This window comes from Nerophis ophidion, linkage group LG17, assembly GCF_033978795.1.
Source record: "Nerophis ophidion isolate RoL-2023_Sa linkage group LG17, RoL_Noph_v1.0, whole genome shotgun sequence".
NCBI lineage: Eukaryota > Metazoa > Chordata > Actinopteri > Syngnathiformes > Syngnathidae > Nerophis > Nerophis ophidion.
The window spans coordinates 48,855,237-48,877,344 of NC_084627.1; the positions used below are offsets into that span (position 1 = coordinate 48,855,237).

The 22,108-nt window shown below is 42.3% G+C and overlaps 1 protein-coding gene across 2 annotated transcripts in view; it reads left to right on the forward strand.

The window, feature by feature from the left end:
• The window catches only part of LOC133536506 (leucine-rich repeat transmembrane neuronal protein 4), a 268,946-nt gene extending 247,486 nt beyond the window's left edge, over nt 1-21,460 (forward strand). The window contains exon 4 of one of the 2 annotated variants that reach the window (XM_061877087.1): nt 14,332-21,460. In XM_061877087.1, the coding sequence (XP_061733071.1) occupies nt 14,332-14,637 (306 nt within the window). In that variant the 3' untranslated portion in view covers nt 14,638-21,460. The remainder of the gene's footprint in view (nt 1-14,331) is intronic. The other variant, XM_061877088.1, reaches the window with a different exon arrangement.
• The last annotated feature ends 648 nt before the right edge of the window (nt 21,461-22,108 follow it).

Consider the following 22,108-nt stretch of genomic DNA (forward strand, 5'->3'; position numbering starts at 1 on the left):
TGACATTTCAGCCCAGCACCACTCACGGCTAAAAGTCGTCTCTTTTCATCGGACTTCTGCGTCGCTGAATATTTTGCAATTTGTTTAATTGATAATGGAGACGTCAAAGAAGAATGCTGTTGGTGGAAAGCGGTCGATTGCAGCTGCCTTTAGCCACCGAAACACTGTTTCTTTGTTTGTTATGAAGATCCATCCATCCATCCATTTTCTACCGCTTATTCCCTTTCGGGGTCGGGGGGGCGTTGGCGCCTATCTCAGCTACAATCGGGCGGAAGGCGGGGTACACCATGGACAAGTCGCCACCTTATCGCAGGGCCAACACAGATAGACAGACAACATTCACACTCACATTCACACACTAGGGACCATTTAGTGTTGCCAATCAACCTATCCCCAAGTGCATGTCTTTGGAAGTGGGAGGGGCCTATGCCCAGGTGCATGTCTTTGGAAGTGGGAGGAAGCCGGAGTACCCGGAGGGAACCCACGCATTCACGGGGAGAACATGCAAACTCCACACAGAAAGATCCCGAGCCTGGATTTGAACCCAGGACTGCAGGACCTTCGTATTGTGAGGCAGACGCACTAACCACTCTGCCACCGTGAAGCCCTTGTTGTGAAGATTTATAATAATAATAATAATGGATTTGATTTATATCGCGCTTTCCTATTGTTAGATACTCAAGTGGGAACCCATCATTCATTCACACCTGGTGGTGGTAAGCTACATTTGTAGCCACAGCTGCCCTGAGGTAGACTGACGGAAGCGTGGCTGCCAGTTTGCGCCTACGGCCCCTCCGACCACCACCAATCATTCACTCATCATTCATTCACCAGTGTGAGCGGCACCGGGGGCAAGGGTGAAGTGTCCTGCCCAAGGACACAACGGCAGTGATTTTTGGATGTCAATAGGTGGGAAGCGAACCTGCAACCCTCAGGTTTCTGGCACGGCCGCTCTACCCACTACGCCATGCCGCCCCATAGATCAGTCAAGCAAACATGTTTCTCTACCACACGTCAACCAATTGTGATATTAAGTCGGCTCTTACCGGAGACTTTAGCGGAGTATGCGACCTCCTCCTGCAGCTGTCAAAAAGGCAGCTGTGACCTTGGCTCCTCCATTGGCTTCTCTCAGAGACACTGGCATTTACCGCAACCCTCCGACTTTCAGGTATGACTTTATAATCCCACTAAAACACTATTAACACAATAAGCAGATACGGGATTTTCCAGAATTATCCTAGCACTGTAAATGTGTCTAATAACATCTGAATCCCTCCCACTGCCGCCGCCTGGAGCCTTTCGTCTTTTCTTTTTTTTTTTTTCTTTTTTCTTTAGTGCTTCACTCTAACTTTCCTCATCCACGAATCTTTCATACTTGCTCAAATTAATGGGGAAATTGTCGGCTCTCACCGGAGACTTTAGCGGATTATGCAACCTCCTCCTGCAGCTGTCAAAAAGGGAGCTGTGATTTTGGCTCCTCCATTGGCTTCTCTCAGAGACACTGGCATTCACTGCAGCCCTCCGACTTTCAGGTATGACTTTATAATCTCACTAAAACACTATTAACACAATAAGAAGATTAGGGATTTTCCAGAATTATCCTAGTACTGTAAATGTGTCTAATAACATCTGAATTGCTCCCACTGCCGCCGCCTGGAGCCTTTCGTCTTTTCTTGTTTTCTTTTTTCTTTAGTGCTTCACTCTAACTTTCCTCATCCACGAATCTTTCATACTTGCTCAAATTAATGGGGAAATTGTCGCTTTCTCGGTCGGAATCGCTCTCGCTGCTGGTGGCCATGATTGTAAACAATGTTCAGATGTGAGGAGCTCCACAACCCGTGACGTCACGCGCAAATCGTCTGCTACTTCCGGTACAGTCAAGGCTTTTTTATTAGCGACCCCAAGTTGCAAACTTTATCGTGGATGTTCTCTACTAAATCCTTTCAGCAAAAATATGGCAATATGGCGAAATGATCAAGTATGACACATAGAATGGACCTGCTATCCATGTTTAAATGGGTAGCAGGCTTTTGATTATTTCTAATAATGCAGTTAAAAATACATTTCTGGAGTTCATCCTGTAATTGTTATTATATCATCAACACAACATTGGATACATCCTGTATAAGATATTAATTGGTTCAAACTAACTCGGGGGTCAAATTTAGTGAAAAAAATGTGTCCGTGGGTCGGTATATCTATTTTTTAGGAAAACTAGTACAAAACTAAAGCTAAAATATTAATACAAAACTAAACTAAAACTAAGCTTCCTTTTAAAAACAGCTGTTGCCATGTAATGAGGGAAAGTCGGAATAAAAGAGGAGGCGTACAATCCTTCGCCCAGACGTTTCTCCTCAATTGAGCCAAATTTAATTCTGTCTCTGTTGAATTCCTTGCTTCTTGTCTTGTTTAATAGATGCCATCAGTGTTTGGACCTAACTTCTTCTAATGTTAACGGAGAGTCATTTTAATGCTGCACAAGTGACAAAGAAAGCTTTCACATTTCTAGAAGTGGACTCTTTTTACACTTTCTAATTGTGTCACACAACGGCGGCATAGCTCGGTTGGTAGAGTGGCCGTGCCAGCAACTTGAGAGTTGCAGGTTCGATTCCCGCCTCCACCATCCTAGTTACTGCCGTTGTGTCCTTGGGCAAGACACTTTACCCACCTGCTCCCAGTGCCACCCACATTGGTTTAAATGTAACTTAGATATTGGGTTTCACTATGTAAAAGCGCTTTGAGTCACTTGAGAAAAGTGCTATATAAATATAATTCACTTCACTTCACAACACACTGAAAATTACGTAGAAAAAGTGGAACATTTTTTTTTTTACCCACTTTTCAGAGACGCTCCAAACGCCCTTAGGAGACGGTTTGCCCGTGGCACAGTCGAACTTCATGCATATTTTTTCTCATGAACCTCTGGTTATGAGAAGAAATAAAACTGAGAGGCACTAGAATTTTGAAGCACTACATTTGCGTCACGGTTGTATGTTGTTTTTTTTTCGTTTTTGTTTTTTTGTTCTGCGTGGGTGCCGAATTTGAATTGTCAAGAGCGGCGTAGTTAACCACTCCCGCTGGCAAAATGGTGATCTCTCAGACAAAAAGAGATGACAAAAATGTGGCTGCTTGATGCTTCTTCCAGCAAGCGTTTCAAAGTGCAGGGACTGAAGGTCACCTGAGTGACTGGAGTGCATTCAGGCATCCAAAGAAAGCATCCAGGAGGAGGCGGGGTGCTAGTCGTTGTTATCCGGATCTCACATACGGGTGGCAGTCATCCAAAGGAAAGGAAAAAAACAAAAATGCATCCAGCAGTGCAGCATGTGTGGCACAGTTATTGTTTTGTCCCTTTTATGTAAATGACTTTCCAATGAAAAAACAAACAAACTAGTGCAGTACATACAAATAAGCAGCTGGACCAAACTCAATAAATATTGCACATATTTTTTTTCTGCCTTGCACAATGCTTCAACTTTACCTTTTTTTTTTTTTTTTTTTTACATACCACCCATTGTGATTTCTGAATTATTGATATTTTCATGCATCACAGAAAGAACTATTGCTTTCTTACTCAACTAAAAAGAAGCGCTTAAATAATTTTCAGTTATACTTAAATAGTCATTTATCAGTTCATATTTTTAGTATCAAAAACATTTTTCTTATATGCATAAGAGTTGGGAAATTGTGTTAGATGTAAATATAAAGAGAATACAATGATTTGCAAATCATTTTCAACCCATATTCAGTTGAATATGCTACAAAGACAACATATTTGATGTGCAAACTCATAAACTTTTTTTGTTTTGGCAAATAATAATTAACTTAGAATTTCCTGGCTGCAACATGTGCCAAAGTAGTTGGGAAAGGGCATGTTCACCACTGTGTTACATCACCTTTTCTTTTAACAACACTCAATAAACATTTGGGAACTGAGGAAATTAATTGTTTAAGCTTTGAAAATGGAATTCGTTCCCATTCTTGTTTTATGTAGAGCTTCAGTCCTTTAACAGTCCGGGGTCTCCGCTATCGTATTTTACGCTTCATAATGTGCCACACATTTTTGATGGGAGACAGGTCTGGACTGCAGGCGGGCCAGGAAAGTACTCGCACTCTTTTTTTACGAAGCCCCGCTGTTGTAACACTTGTCTTGCTGAAATAAGCAGGGGGGTCCATGAAAAAGACGGCGCTTAGATGGCAGCATATGTTGTTCCAAAACCTGTATGTACCTTTCAGCATTAATGGTGCCTTCACAGATGTGTAAGTTACCCATGCCTTGGGCACTAATGCACCCCCATACCATCACAGATGCTGGCTTTTCAACTTTGCGTCGATAACAGTCTGGATGGATCGCTTCCCCTTTGGTCCGGATGACACGATGTCGAATATTTCCAAAAACAATTTGAAATGTGGACTCGTCAGACCACAGAACACTTTTCCACTTTGCATCAGTCCATCTTAGATGATCTCGGGCCCAGAGACGCCGGCGGCGTTTCTGGATGTTGTTGATAAATGGCTTTCGTTTTGCATAGTAGAGCTTTAACTTGCACTTACATGTGTAGCGACAAACTGTATTTAGTGACAGTGGTTTTCTGAAGTGTTCCTGACCCCATGTGGTGATATCCTTTAATGATCGGTTTTTGATACAGTGCCGTCTTAGGGATCGAAGGTCACAGTCATTCAATGTTGGTTTCCGGCCATGCCGCTTACGTGGAGTGATTTCTCCAGATTCTCTGAACCTTTTGATGATATTATGGAGCGTAGATGTTGAAATCCCTAAATTTCTTGCAATTGCACTTTGAGAAAGGTTGTTCTTAAACTGTTTGACTATTTGCTCACGCAGTTGTGGACAAAGGGGTGTACCTCGCCCCATCCTTTCTTGTGAAATACTGTGATGGTATGGTATGCGTGGGTTCCCTCCGGGTACTCCGGCTTCCTCCCACCGCCCAAAGACATGCACCTGGGGATAGGCCCCTCCCACTTCCAAAGACATGCACCTGGGGATAGGTTGATTGGCAACACTAAATGGTCCCTAGTGTGTGAATGTGAGTGTGAATGTTGTCTGTCTATCTGTGTTGGCCCTGCGATGAGGAGCGACTTTTCCAGGGTGTACCCCGCCTTACGCCCGATTGTAGCTGAGATAGGCGCCAGCGCCCCCCCCCCGCGACCCTAAAAGGGAATAAGCAGTAGAAAATGGATGGATATCTATGTCTTGATTGGATTATCCAGAGAATAGTGCTCGATACCATGGTAGAGCGCAATATGTAGGTGTGGGAAAAATCACAAGACTACTTCGTCTGATGATTGAGGGAACCCCTCATGAAACAGTTCTGTAGAGACGAAGTAGTCTTGTGATTTTTCCTATACCTACATATATATATATATATATATATATATATATATATATATATATATGTATATATATATATATATATATATATATATGTGGATAAATACATAGAGCAATATTGCCCCCTTGTGGTACTGTGCCGTTACAACTCCCTCCTCCAACCTGTAACAGACTGGCCTGCACAGAGTCCTGACCTAAATTCCGATAGAACACCTTTGAGATGAATAAGAACGTCATGGCCAACACCAACGTGCTTTTGGAAGAATGGTGGAAAATTCCTATGAACACATTCCGCAACCTTGTGGACAGCCTTCCCAGAAGAGTTGAGGCTCTAAAAGCTGCCAAAGGCTGACCAACATCATATTGGGTTAAAATACCTTTGGGAATATAGTGTATATTACAATGTTTTTTTGTAAACCATCCTTTATTTTCCTGTGCTCCCAGAGAGGTGGTACAGCCACACAAATTCTGCAGAAGGGCAGATTAATGCCCCGGCACTTTGATAGAATCCACGAGACGCTTTGGAGTTAATATCAGTTAATTAATTCAATGCACTGGGCAGAGAGCCGTGTGTGGAGCTGAGGTGGGCCGCAATGTGTGTGTGTGTGTGTGTGTGTGTGTGTGTGTGGCCAAGGCCGGGTTGGTGAAGGGTTTAACTGAGAGGGAAATGATGGAAGTAATCCACTGAGTGCCTATAATGTAATGAGTCAGCCGCACTTAATGGAGACCATTTGAGAAAAGAAGGAGGTTCGGTATGGCAGAAAGCTGCTAGTTATGAAGGTGTCTGGTTCACAGCAAGGCTCGGAACGAGGCGGGGCGGGTAGGGGACGAGGTCTAGACCAGACGTGTAAAATCCGAGGCTGTTTTACAGGAATATATCACTGCAGCCTTGCACGACTCATTGAATAATAGAATAAATAGAATACATTTTTTGAACTGATGCCCTCAGGCAGGAGATACAGGACAATACAATTCCGGACAAACCGTTTTAAAAACACTTTTTACCTGAGAGCAATAGTCTCACTGAACACAAGATAACAATAAGGACTGTGCACATGAGCTATATGCTTGGTATTTTTATGAATTTTACGTATTTTTATCTATTTATCTACGTTCTTATGGTTTTAAGTATGATTTTGCACTGAATTAGTTTGCATACAATTTCGTTGTACAAATGTACAATGACAATAAAGATATATTCTATTCTATTCTACTCAACGTAATCGTGTTACTCCATAACTTTAGGCTGCAACTAACCAATTTTATCGGAAAATCAATTCCGAGGTTCAGTGTAATTACTTAAGTACATTTTAGCAAAGACTACTTTTTGTTTTTTTTAATCGGCACGGACAACTTCCAATTTAGATACATCTGCATGTCATTTGGAATGAGAGTGGTTTTCTGAAGTGTTCCTGAGTCCATGTGGTGATATCCTTTACACACTGACGTCGCTTTTTGACGCTGTACCGCCTGAGGGACCGAAGGGCCGTAATATCGTCGCTTATGTGCAGTGATTTCTCCAGATTCTCTGAACTTTTTGATGATGTTACGGATCTTAGATGTCTCTCAATTCCTTGCAATAGCTGGTTGAGAAATGTTTTCCTCAAACTGTTTGACGATTTGTTCCCGCATTTCTTCACAAAACGGTGACTCTCGCCCCGTCCTTGTTGGTGAATGACTGATCATTTCATGGAAGCTGCTTTCATACCCAATCATGGCACTCACCTATTCCCAATTAGTCCGTTTACCTGTGGGATGTTTCAAATAAGAGTGTGATGAGCATTCCTCTACTTTCTCGGGTCTTTTTTGCCACTTGTGCCAGTTCAAATTCCAATTGAGCTAATATTTGCCAAAAATAAAGAATGTTAAGTACCTTGTCCTTGCAGGCTATTCAATTGAATATAAGTTGAGAAGGATTTGCAAATCATTGTATTCTTTTTTTATTTATTGTGGCAGTTTAGCTCGGTGCACAAGTGATGTGTACGCCAGCTTTCTGAGGGATCACTTGTGCACGCCAGTTTTCCGAGACTCTGTATTTAGTTAGCGCAGGCAGCTTGAAGCAGGGCTTTTAATGTGAAGATAGGAAATGTGCAGTCGGCCTTTAGAGTTTTGACGGAAGGGACGGCGCGAGAGTCTGTTGAAATAAAAAGTGTTTCTCGCCTTCCTCTCGGTCATATTTTCATAATAATGATCTTGCAGCAGCCAGCGTCATCTCACAAGACCCTCCGGTACCGTGAATGTCATTTAAGTGACGTCTTGGTGAAGATTGATGATCACTCATTTTTATGTCTATTTTTTTTAAAAGCCTGGCTGGAGATCGACTGACACACCCCCCGCGGTCGACTGGTAGCTCGCGATCGACGTAATGGGCACCCCTGGCTTAGATGGTAGCTGTTGCATTTTGGTTGCGTTTCGGTTGCTTGTAAAATATGTTCTCAATATTCAGTGTTTTATCAATCATAATAAATATAGTAAATCCCACATTCTTTATTTTCATTACATTCTGGGTCTCATTCAGTAACAAAAAATTCAAACTCCATTCCGTCTTTGAAGCCAGTCCGTCATAACATTTTTAGCTTTTAGTCATTATTGGGAGGTTTTGTATTAGTGTTCCTAAAATAGATAGACACACTTTTTTATCTAAATCTGAACCCCCCGAGTAAAATAATTGCCCAGGCGGCTTGATTTTTAAACATAAAACAAGTCACATTTTAGGGGGGAAAGGCAGCAGGGGCGGATGCTTCCAGGCGCGTATTTTGGATGGTTTTGGGTCAGTGAAAGGCGCAGGTGGTCACCATGTGAGGATGATAACGGAGGGCCAGGACTGAGCTGCCAATTGAGCTGAAGAATGGTGACACACATGCATAATAAAATATTCTGCAGAATGTTGTCAACGTCGGGTGGGAATGGCAAACTGATTTTGGATCTTTGATGAATTTCCGCTTGTTGGTTTCCTGAGTCCTGAGTTGACCTGAGTCCACCTTGATCAAAAACAACTGATCCAAAACATTAAGTAAGGTCTTAGCACAATGCTCTTGATCTGCATCCAAAGAACAACGATTGGTATTGAGGACAAGTCTCGTCTCATCAAAACATTGGCTTAATGATCATGACTTCTTTTTCTTTTTGAACCAAATCTTATGTCAATTTAACAAAAAAGTATCACTTTTAGTGTTTCCCATGTATTCAGTTCCTCTGAATAGGCCTCAATTAGGCCTGGGCTGTCAGGCTTGTCCCTGACAGTTTGGCCATGTCTTAGTTTTTTCCTCTGCACTTGTCTTTGTTTCCTGTCTTTATTTACTCTTATTAGGGTCCTTGGCCCATGGCAAAGGACTCCAAAGGAGTCCTTTGCCATGGGCCAAGGACCCTATTGAAACTGCTGTGTTTTCTTATTATTCCGCACCTACGCGCTGTAATTTTGACCCCCTTAACATGCTTCAAAACTCACCAAATTTGACACACACATCGGTATAGCAAACCTTCCCAACATATTAAGCAACCAATCCCCCAAAATTAAAATTGCGCTCTAGCGCCCCCTAGGAAAAAATTACAGACAAAACTGCATGTAACTTCTGTTAGGAATGTCATAGCAACATAAAACAAAAACTCCTATGTAGGTCTGACTTCGACCCAATTTTCATACACTCACTTCTTTCAGAAAAAATCTCCAGGAAGTTGGCAAAAACCCCTTCAAAATAAAATGTTCGCAAAAAATGCAATTTTTGCCTCTTTGCGCTGTGATTTGACCCCTTTAAAATGCTTCAAAAGTCACCAAACTTGGCGCACACATAAGGACTGGCGGATATTGTGATCTAATGATAAAAACAAACTCCAAAACTCAAAATTGCGCTCTAGCGCTATTTTTGAATAAAACACTGAAAAAACTGCCCCTAAGAAGAAAACACAGACAAAATTGCTTGTAACTTCCGGTAAGAATGTCGTAGAGACATGAAACAAAAACTTCTATGTAGGTCTCGCTTAGACCTACATTTCATAGATTGACAACTCCCAATAAAAATCAACAGGAAGTTTGCAATCCCCCCTTCAAAACAAAAGTTTTGTAAAAACCGGTCACCTTTCTTCAAACATTATCTCCTCTGAGTGCGTTTGTTGTTTTGGCTTCAAACTCGTACAGGAGACAGATTAAACCCTTCTGATTAAAAGTGTAGAACAGAGTTTTGATAAGTTCTCAGGTTTTGATTTTACGCGCCTTCAAAGAACACCTGTGCAAAGTCTCCTAAAAAATGTCATTTTTGCCTCTTTGAGCTGTTATTTGACCCCCTTAAAATGCTTCTCAACTCACCAAACTTGACACACACATCAGGTCTGGCAAAAATTGCGATCTGATGAAAAAACCTAACCTCAAAACTCAAAATTGCGCTCTACCGCCCCCCCCTAGGAATACAACGCGGACAAACTGCTCCTAGGAAGAAAACACAGACAAAACTGCTGTAACTTCCGGTAGGAATGTCAAAGAGACATGAAACAAAAACACTATGTAGGTCTCACTTAGACCTACATTTTAATAATTAACATACTTTAGCAAAAATCAACAGGAAGTTTGATATTTTCACTTCAATACAAAAACTGCATTACTTTCACAATGCATTAGATTCTCAAAATAGTGGCTTCAAGGCGTCTTCTAACGCTTATCCGGCCGTGGGTCTCGGGGGCAGCAGCCAAAGGCGGACCCGACCAACGCTGCTTGCAGCTTTAATTTTGGTTATGTTTCCTGTTTGTCTCCCTGAGTGCTGTGTCCTCTCAGCTGTGGCTGATTGGCACCTGGCCACACCTGGTGTCAATCAGCCCGTCACTATTTAGACCTGTTTTTTCCTGCAGTCAGTGATGGATTATTTTCGTGTCGTTTCCTTGAATGCTGTAAGCTACTTCTGTTCACTCTGTTCATGCCATAGTTCCTTCGTGTCACAGTAAGTGTTTTTGTTCATAGCCAAGTTTGTTCTGCGCCTTGTGGGCGTCTTTTGTTTGTACCCTTTTGTTTATTCCTGTTTTAGTGTTAAACTAAATCATGCTTTTCTACACAATGCCTGCCTCCTTCTCTGCATCTTGGGGTTCGTCACCAACGTCATGTGACATGGGTGACATATTGATTTAGTCGATAAATTCAACTTCTTTGTGGCAGACGATTTAAAAAATGTTAAATGTAGTGTTTCGCACCACATATTGCCTCCCAAAGGAAACTCTTAAAATAGTCATGATTACATAAAAAAAATAAAAATGTATATCTGGTCGAAAAATAACATGATATAATTTAGAATTTGGCTAAGAGTCGGATGCTGTGTGATTTTAAACAACTTGTTTTTAATCAAATAAAAGCAGAACTTAAGGATCTGTCATTTGTATTCATTGATTTCTTTAAAAATTAGGGGAAACAATTATTTTCAACTTACAGTATATTCAAATATATACGCTGCAAAATAATATATGTAATGTTTATTGGCAGCATCACGTTGCAAAAAAGTTGGCAAATGGGCATTTTTACCACGGTGTTACATGGCCTTTCCTTTTAACAACACTCAGTAAATTTTTGGGAACTGAGGAGACACATTTTTTAAGCTTTTCAGGTGGAATTCTTTCCCATTCTTGCTTGATGTACAGCTTAAGTTGTCCAACAGTCTCTTTTGTGGTATTTTAGGCTTCATAATGCACCACATATTTTCAATGGGAGACAGGTCTGGACTACAGACAGGCCAGTCTAGTACCCGCACTCTTTTAACATTTGCAGAATGTGGTTTTGCATTGTCTTGCTGAAATAAGCAGGGGCGTCCATGATAACGTTGCTTGGATGGCAACATATGTTGTTCCAACACCTGTATGTGCCTTTCAGCATTAATGGTGCCTTCACAGATGTGTAAGTTACCCATGCCTTGGGCACTAATGCACCCCCATACCATCACAGATGCTGGCTTTTGAACTTTGAGCTTATAACAGTCCGGATGGTTCTTTTTCTTCTTTGGTCTGGAGGACACGACGTCCATAGTTTACAAAAACAATTTGAAATGTGGACTCGTCAGACCACAGAACACTTTTCCACTTTGCATCAGTCCATCTTGGATTAACTCGGGCCCAGCGAAGCCGGCGGCGTTTCTGGGTGTTGTTGATACATGACTTTGGATTTGCATAGTAGAGTTTTAACTTGCACGTACATATGTAGCAACCAACTGTAGTTACTGACAGTGGTTTTCTGAAGAGTTCCTGAGCCTGTGTGGTGATATCCTTTACACACTATTGTCGCTTTTTGATGAGGGATTGACGGTCACGGGCATGCCGTTTACGTGCTGTGATTTCTCCAGATTCTCTGAACCTTTTGATGATATTACGCACCGCAGATGGTGAAATCCCTAGATTCCTTGCAATAGCTGGTTGAGAAATTTGGTTTTTTAATTGTTCGACAAGTTGCTAAAGTGGTGACCCTCGCCTCATCCTCGTTTGTGAATGACTGAGCATTTCATGAAAGGTGCTTTTATACCTAACCATGGCATTCACTTGTTCCCAATTAGCCTGTTCACCTGTGGGATGTTCCAGATAAGTGTTTGATGAGCATTCCTTGACTTTCTCAGACCTTTTCTGCCACTCCCAGGTTTTTGGAACATGTTGCAGGCATTTAATTCCAAATGAGCTAATATTTGCAAAAAACAACAACGTTTTCCAGTTCGAACATTAAGTATCTCGTCTTTGCAGTCTATTACAGAGTTTCTCACCCTCTGTGCAGTCTGGTGTGTTGTGGGAGATTACGTAATTTCACCTATTTGGGTTAAAAATATTTTTTGCAAACCAGTAATTATAGTCTGCAAATGATGTAGTGTTGTTGAGAGTAGGACCTGTCTAATGCTCGGCAGAGTAACCGTGTAATACTCTTCCATATCAGTAGGTGGCAGTCGGGAGCTAATTGCTCTGTAGATGTTGGAAATTGTGGAAGGCAGGGTGCAGGTAAAAAGGTGTCTAATTCTTAAACTAAAAATAGACAAAAGATGAGGGCCCCTAAGAAAAGGCATCAAAGCTTAGGGAAGGCTATGCAGAACAAAACTAAAACTGAACTGGCTATAAAGTCATCAGAAACAGAATGCTGGACAACAGCAAAGACTTACTGAGGAGCAAAGACAGCGTCCACAATGTACATCCCAACATGACATGACAATCAACAATGTCCCCACAAAGAAGGATAAAAACAACAGAAATATTCTTGATTGCTAAAACAAAGTAGATGCGGGAAATATCGCTCAAAGGAAGACATGAAACTGCTACAGGAAAATACCAAAACAAGAGAAAAAGCCACCGAAATAGGAGCGCAAGACAAAGTCAAAGTCCAAATAAGTCACGATGTGATGTGACAGGTGGTGACAGTACACCTACTTTGAGAAAAGAGCTATATTAATGCATGGTCGGTTATGCTTTAAAGTCATACCCAACAATTTCGACAATGACTTTTTTCTGTCAATTCAGTTTCGTTTTTTTAATGATTTCTGCTGGTGGTGTGCCTCCGCATTTTTAACGCAAAAACTGTGCCTCGGCTCAAAAAAAGTTGAAAAACACTGATCTGTTCAACTGAATATAAGTTGAAAAGGATTTGCATATCATTGTATTCTGTTTTTATTTTACCATTTACACAACGTGCCAACTTTACTGGTGTCGGGGTTCTGCATTTTCCAATTCTACTTGCTTGACCGAAGACCACGAGACTGATTGGATTGCATACAGTCATCGGGATTCCACAAAAACAGGACAAAAGCACAACAACAACAACACAAAGTGGGTAATAATTCAATCTCGGAAAACCGGTGCATTAACCGTATTGTCCCGAAGGCAACATTTTGGAACTTGAAACATTTTCACAGCTCAATAAGCGGGCAGGAGGAGTTAAGTTTCTATTGCAAAACTCACACAAGCGACAAATGTCAACTTTAAGTCGCTTGAAACATGAATAATTCAAACGTGTTTTTGTTTTGTCTCCTGGTATACAAATGCGTTTTATTCCATCAATCCATCCATTTTCTACCGCTTATTCCCTTTTGGGGTCGCGGGGGGGTGCTGGTGCCTATCTCAGCTACAATCGGGCGGAAGGCGGAGTACACCCTGGACAAGTCGCCCCCTCATCGCAGGGCCCAGTTTGGCATATAGTGAATGTTTGATTAAATAGTGGTATTTCAGTTTGAAGATAAGGTTTAATATTCGCATGTGGATTTGATCACTTGTAGGAAAAGAGGCTGTAATTGGGACTTTGGATTGCAAAAGTGATAGCCCCATCCTTGAGAAGAGACTAACCTGGGTTCGAACGAACCCTAGAGGTTCGGTGAGTTGGCCTCAGGGGTTCGGCGGAGGTCAAAACAATCCAGATTCATCGTGTCGATAAAAACTTCTACCTATCGGCCTATTACGGCAGAAGTCACACTGATTTGCAGATGTTTAATTTGTTGTGAGTTTAGGCACTGTGTTGGTTTTGTTCTTTGAACAAGGTGATGTTCATGCATGGTTCATTTTGTGCACCAGTAATAAAACATGGTAACACTTGAGTATGGGGAGCGTACTCACCATTAATTAGTAGCTTATTAACATGCAAATTAGTAACATATTGGCCCTTAACTAGTCATCATTAAGTACTTATTAATGGTCTCATTATAACCCTAACCCTCTAACTCTAACCCTAACCAAGTAACTATAAATTAAGTCTTTGTTACTTAGAATATGTTCTCCATACTAAAGTGTTACCAAAAACACATAACTTGGTCTTGAATTTGAAAAAACATTGTATTTTTCACTATGAAGGGTTGGATGAATGCGCATATGAAACTAATGGGGTTCGGTACCTCCGACAAGGTTAAGAACCACTGGACTACCTTGCCCAGCTCAAAACCAACATTTAAGTTATGACTTAGAGCAGTTGTTTTTCAGACACCGACAGACAAATTTCTCAGTTTTTTGTTTGACTAATTGCATTTTTTCTGTCCCTCTCTTCTTTCTGTAAACAGGTTCCCCATCAGATGGGCGCACTGACCTTCTACCGATACGAGCAGCCAATCGTGGACTACTGCCAAGCCCACCAACCCCTGCGGTTAAACATGGGCTACGAAGGACCCCCTCAAGGCCTGGAGGACCTTGGGCCGTGCGAGCGGGGGACCATACAGACAGTGGCACTGCCGGCCCTGCCCACCGCCACCACCGTAGGACCCTCGGTGCCAGGGCCTCGATCTCCCCCAGCCCTCAGACCACCGACCGACGCTCCCGGTGGAACGCTTCCCACTGAGCGCACCGGCACGCTAAAATTTGGACGCTAGCGAGCCTTGAAACGGATTACGACTTGAAAAGGACGGGGGGGCAGCTGAGCCGGGATGTTCGTCGGGCCTTACGTTCTTAACACTACGGGAGCATGAGATCCAAATTTAGAAAATTAACGTCAGGTTTTATTTCCCTCCTTATTATCGCCGAACTTTCGATGGATTATTTTTTTTCAGAGGACCTGGTGAATTTGGCGACTTTATGAAAGTGCACTTGCTCTGGCTGATATCAAGCCCGACTAGAGTGCCATGTCTTTTCACAAATACAGTTATTTCATGAAGAAAAACATTTTTGGATCACTAAGCTCATCTTTGTTTTATTTGACTTTTTTCTTTTAAACGTGTAGTCATTTCATTATTGTACATATCAAGCCAAAGATTTGTTTTTTTTTCTTTTTCATGTACAAACTGAGGGCATTCTTTAAAAAATCCCATAGACAAATCCAATCTGTTTTTTCAAACATTTTAGCAATTATGTTTTTTTTTTTTTTTTTTTATACATACCCCCGATTATAGCCCAGAAATTTGCCAAGTGTTGTACATATTCTTACAAAAAAAAAAAAAAAAAAAAAAAGTTTGGCTTTTACCAACCGCTCACTGCCCCTTTTGGAGTCTCGTCTGGCCTACCTGACTATTAGGAGAGCGCCACCTGTGGCGATGTCGTGTTGAAGCGTGGGACGGACCTGCGGATGAAACACGGCGAAAGTTGCTTATCTCTGACTTGAGGAGCGGGAAAAACTCCACGAACAAGCAATTTTTATTTGTATTTTTTCCTCCACTAACAAGCGATGGTGCACCCTGGTGGCAACGGATGGAACTGTGACCACATGACCAGGTTGCATCGTAACACGGGAAGTATTTATCTTTTCTTTTTTGAGGCGTGCAAAGATGATGTCAAGACATTCTATAGAAAGTCCGAAGTGGAATCAAGTAGAAATTATTTATCGTGTATATAGAATATGTTTAATGATGTAAAGGGGGAAAATGCAAAAGAGGAGCCTTATTTTTTTTTTTTCCCCAGCAAAAGTGGGGTCTATGGGATGTAAAGTGACGTTCATACTGTAATGATGAATATTTTTCTATTTGCTATCACGCCATCAACACTATGCTGTTTCTTAAACCCCCGCCCCCATCGTCGACAAAAAGTGCGGAAATTTGAAAGCGCTATTTTTTTGTGAGACGTGTCCATGCTCCGGGTCGACCACCGTCGTCGGAGTTTACACCGATATTTATATTTTACGTGCTGTTTAGTTCGATCACCGTTTAAATGTTTGCACAAACCGCAAAATCTTTACGATGACATGACAAAAAAGAAGGGTTCAAACCCACCCTGCCCCCCCACCCCCTCAGTGTACAGTACATTGCATTAAAAATAAATGAAAAAAAAATGAAAAAACACACACAAAAAAAAAAAGTTGGTCCACTGGTATGGTCGCTTCTTAGTGCTGGTGGGGTTTGCTTTTGTAAAAGCAGCTATCTTTTATAATAGGAGCGCTCTGAATTATGTCCATACGGTTTACTGTCCTGCCTTGCTCGAAAGCTAACTCCTTGCCTCTTGTTGACCTGTTTAATGAGTTCTCCCTGCATGCTCGGGGTCCTATATCTTGTCAGGGGGGGAGAAAAAAATAAATAGAAGAACTAGTAGAATTTGCTTGCTTGTCCGTTTGGTCGGTATCCCCTAGAACGGACAGGATTGTCAGCTTCAAACATCGATGACATCTATTAAACAAGACAAGAAGCAAGGAAAGAAACAGAGACAGGGTTCAATATTGCTGAATTTGAGGAGAGACGTGGCAACTGTACTCTGTGTACAGTCTTCCACCACGCTCTGACGGAAAAAGTTCTCTTTTATTTGGACACTCCCTGTTTTACACAACAACATCTGGGAGGTATGTAAACAGCTCTTGTTTTTGGTAAGGATTGAAGACAAAAGAAAAAGATGCCTCGGGCTTGGGCTGGTCCTGGATTCAGCTTGAGCAGGTCTTTGATGACAATAGTTAACCCCTCACCCTCACCCGTCTCCTCCCATCGTACACGATGGAATTTTCCAAGCCTTTGCTGTTCATCGGGAACTCAGAACGGAAGTTTTTTTGGATGATTTACATACAATTTTTCTGACAACCATATATAAAAAAAACATGTTATCACGCATCGTCACATGTTTTCAAACTACAGGTAAGGTTGTTTAGGAGAATTGTACAAATTCAAGAATGGAGCTTTTAAGTCAAATGTCCTTCTCCCTGGTAGATGTGCATGCAACTTAAAAAAGGTCCATAAGACTTTTTAATAATGTTCTAGCAGTAATGTGTATCCTCGGAGCCCGTTTAGGACCATCAGACCTGAGAACTATAGGAACATCTCTCTTACCTGTGCTCCACTTTTGAGGAAAGAAGGGTTTGATATGACATCACAGAAGATGGCGCTAACTGTTTTAATGAAATTCAGACTTTACTTCAATCAAAACCAGATCAGCTTCCCCTCATCCGTGGCTCGATAGTGCAACAACAAGGCAGAAAATGTGTCCTGTGGAAAATAACGTCCGACTGGAAATCTCTAATAACTAAAGTTCCTTGGGTGAATAATGTAAGCTCACCACACCGATATGTTTTAGCCTCTGACCCGGTATCCTGGCTAGACGTGCTCCCCGTTGGAATTCATTGAAAGACTTCCACATGAGTGCAATTATTACATTAAACTCTTTTTTTATTGCTGTTTAATGATATATTTAAAAATTAATCCGAATACCGTATTTTACGTACCATAGGGCGCAATGCCGATGAACGGGTCTAGTCAGGCAGGCACACCTGATTATAGGGCGCATTAAAGGGGTCATATTATTATTATTTTTTTTTCTAAATGTAAAACTTGTGGTCTACATAACATGTAATGGTGGTTCTTTGGTCAAAATGTTTTATAGATTATGTTTTACAGATCATCTTTCTGACAGTCGCTTCAGGATGCCCGGTCTTATTTACGTGGCTCACCATCGCCGGCGTCTTCTCCCCGTCATCTTTGTTGTAGCGGTGTAGCGTGCAAGGACGGGAGTGGAAGTGTCAAAAGACGGAGCTAACTGTTTTAATGACATTCAGACTTTACTTCAATCAATAACGAAGTAACATCTCCTCATCTGTGGCTCACTAATGCAACAACAAAAATATTTCTGACTGGAACTCTCTAATAACTAAAGTTCCTTGGGTGAATAGTGTAAACTCACTACACCGGTATGTTTTAACCCTTTCATGCCGAGTTTATTGACAGATATAAGTAAGAACTTTACAGTACTTTATATTAGAAATGTCAACTTCAAAGGATGAATATCCCATAACAAGAAGATAGAGAAAAAGAAGAAGCTTATCGACTATGAAGTCGCTACGGACTCCAAAGTTGGACCTGCGCAAATTTTCAGGACTCATGCAGACCTCAAATACACATTAGCAGGCACCAGAAGGTAAGAAAAGTTGTTTTTGCATAATATTGTGAAACATAACTCCAGATAATATGTCTGCAAATGGGTGCCATTGTGTGGCCCTTATACACACACCATAGTTCTACTTGTATCTCTGACTACGGTAGCCATAATGGATTGACAATCCCCCAAGTGGTGAGGCTTCGAAGTCATACTGAAACCTTTTGCCAGATTTTTGAGCGCCGTGTGTAAAGTGCTTTATTTTAAATGGGCCATTTTAAAGTTATGTTGTTGTTTACTGGCGTCATACTGCAGTCTACACTTATCACTTATGTGTGACTGCCATCTACTGGTCACACTTATCATAACACCATGTACCAAATAAACTTGCTTCCAGGTCGGTAAGCAAAACCAGAATTATTCCGTACGGTAAGCGCACCGGGTTATAAGTTATAGTCGAGTTTTGAGACAAAAAAAGGGATTTTAAGTGCGCCTGATAGTTCGAAGAATACGATAAATATGAGCGGATGCAGGGAGAGCATGAAGTCCAATGGGAAACACATCTCGCCAGAACATGGGTCCTACTTACTACTTTTCGTGGGACGTCGGATTCAAATCTTAAAACAAAGTCTGGAACACAAACTCCCAGCCAGTAAGCAGCAGCTCTACCGTAAAGTGTCAGTTTTCTTCATTTAACCGAGCCAGGGAAAATTTGACTGTAATGTTAGCGCTATAACTCACATTCCTCAATCTGTAATACGGCATATAATGTGTTGGACAAGTGCAGAGTTACAGTGGACAATCAAACCACGATTTGTAGGACTTGGCCCAAACTTTGGCCCAGTTTCCTTATACTGTCTGAGTTATCACACAGCCAAACATTGTGCCGTAGTCCTCGTTATCATTGCGGGGAATCCAGCACCCAAACAATCATGCGTGTTGGTAAATCTTTGTTTTTATTTGAGTACAACTGGAAGACTAAGGCCAAAACCAAGCACCTCTTTTTTAATGCAAGAAAAATGTTCTCCCAAGTTTTGAACTGAACTGCTAGTGTTGTCATTCCTGGGTCAGCTTGTGCCGCCAACTGACAGAGTAAGTCCACATCTGTCATTGAATTCTTAACCAATCCATCCATCTTCTTCCACATATCCGAGGTCGAGTCGTGGGGGAACCAGCCCAAGCAGGGAAGCCCAGACTTCCCTCTCCCCAGCCACTTCGTCCAGATCCTCCTGGTGGATCCTGAAGCGTTCCCAGGCCAGCCGGGAGACATACTCTTCCCAACGGGTCTTTCCCCATGGCTTCCTACCAATTGGATGCGTCCTAAACACCTACCGGGTGGCATCCTGACCAGATGCCCGAACCACCTCATCTGGCTCCTCTCCATGTGGAGGAGCAGCGGCTTTACTTTGAGTTCCTCCCGGATGGCAGAGCTTCTCACCCTATCTCTAAGGGAGAGACCCGCCACACGGCGGAGGAAACTCATTTCGATCGCTTGTACCCGGGATCTTATCCTTTCGGTCATGACCCAAAGCTCATGACCATAGGTGAGGATGGGAACGTAGATCGACCGGTAAATTGAGAGCTTTGCCTTCCGGCTCAGCTCCTTCTTCACCACAACGGATCGATACAACGTCCGCATTACTGAAGACGCCGCACCGATCCGCCTGTCGATCTCACCATCCACTCTTCCCCCACTCATGAACAAGACTCCTAGGTACTTGAACTCCTCCACTTGGGGCAGGGTCTCCTCCCCAACCCGGAGATGGCACTCCACCCTTTTCCGGGCGAGAACCATGGACTCGGACTTGGAGGTGCTGATTCTCATTCCGGTCGCTTCACACTCGGCTGCGAACCGATCCAGTGAGAGCTGAAGATCCCGGTCGGATGAAGCCATCAGGACCACATCATCTGCAAAAAGCAGAGACCTAATCCTGCGGTCAGGAATTCTTAACCCATTTCCAAAAAATGTGGAACTTGGTCAGAGTTGTATAAACAATCCCACTTCTTAATTGGGTTGCTTCAATCTGCTTGTGCCTGACAGAATAAAAGATGACCTCAGTTTCCAAGGCGGTTTAAATAGATGCAGCCTTCTTTATTAGCTTTGAAAGGACCCTAAACTCTGCCCCTCGCCGATCAATTCAAATCTCGCAAATGAAAAGAAATGTAATGAGCAAAATCTGTTGCTTGTTTTTATCGTGCATTTATTTCCCCGTGGAATGCATGCAGGCTTGGCACTTAATGACGCATGTTTGAGCTGAACTTCATGGCTGTCTGTGCAAGCCCTGCACATCTGATTTTCTGTCTCTTTAGCCTTTGTTTGGTTACGGTTTTATGCACAGCCAGCTTCTCCGTGTTCAACTATTTGCATTTAGGCTCACGGTCCAACCGGGGAGAAATTGTTTCCGCCGTTCTTATTTTTTCCGCTTCTGGTTGGGGTGAGGAAAAGGTCCGGAGGATTGCATTGAGAGGGCTGCTTTTACCGGGCTTTTTGCTCCAAAAGGAAGAGCTAAGTTCTTAACTCAAAAAAAGGGGAGGTAAGGGAAAGCTATTGTAGGGAGAGATACAGTGCATACAATCCAGAGGACAAATGGGTGAGTGCAAGTGCATTAGCTCTGTCACAATAGAAGCTTTGTCGGGCTTTATTTTATAGCTACATAAAGAAGATAAACAGCTTCAGATGCACACAAAGAAACCATCTTTAAAGGCCTACTGAAATGAGATGTTCTTATTTAAATGGGGATAGCAGGTCCATTCTATGTGTCATACTTGATCATTTTGCGATATTGCCATATTTTTGCTGAATTATTTAGTAGAGAACATCGACAATAAAGTTCGCAACTTTTGGTCGCTGATAAAAAAGCCTTGCCTGTACCGGAAGTAGCAGACGATGTGCGCGTGACGTCACGGGTTGTGGAGCTCCTCACATCTGAACATTGTTTACAGTCATGGCCACCAGCAGCAAGAGCGATTCGGACCGATAAAGCAACGATTTCCCCATTAATTTGAGCGAGAATGAAAGATTCGTGGATGAGGAAAGTGAGAGTGAAAGATTAGAAAAAAAAAGACGTCAGATGTTATTAGACACATTTACTAGGATAATTCTGGAAAATCCCTTATCTGCGTATTGTGTTACTAGTGTTTTAGTGAGATTACATTAGATTATATTAGATTAGATAGTACTTTATTTATTCCGTCAGGAGAGTTCCTTCAGGAAAATTAAAATTTTCAGCACAATCCCATTCAAGATTTGACAAACATTACAGGGAGACAGAACAGGATCGCTGACGGGTCTGCTGGCTTCCAGCGCCCCTTACAAAAAAAGATGACATACAGGTAAACAGGGGGGGAGAAAAGAATAGAAGATTAAAATAAAAAAAATAAAAAAATGTTCTTAGCCTGGGCCCTGGAGTTGGGGTGCAGACTGAGGCCAAGGGAAAAAAAAAACTAAAAACAAAAAAAACAACTCATAGCCATAGTACACATCCCTATATAGTCGTACCTGAAAATCGGAGGGGTGTGGCCACAGGTGTGGTGACCGCCAGGGTCTCTGAGGGAAGCCACGTTTCTCGGGCTGTGGGATCACGGACTGGGGCGATTTCTGTACTGAATCGCAAGATGGATAACATCATGGAAAAGCTGGTTGAAAGGGAAAAATAGGATATGAGAGCCAGCATGGACGAATAGAACAGACAAGCCATTGTAATGTCTGTTCGCGGAAAAAAACTAAAATCCTAATCTACGGTTTGACTCCCCCGAATGGCATTGATGCAACGACAGGAGCAGTCTGTTCTGAAAACTCCTCAATGATGGACGCTTTTGACCTCCATTCCTCCTCAATGAGACCTGGAGTCGAACTTTTGCTTGCATGTAGAACGGCCCCAGGCTTGTGGATACTACATCAACACATCCAAGACAATGGACATATACACACCCCACGCCTTCACTACTCCTTGATTCCCCTTCGAGGTAAAGGACCGCTGGCAGCACTTTATAGCAGCAGTCGACCCCCCCCCCCCGTTACTTGGGAGTGAGAACCCAATCACAGCGTGAGGCCAGCTAGAAGGC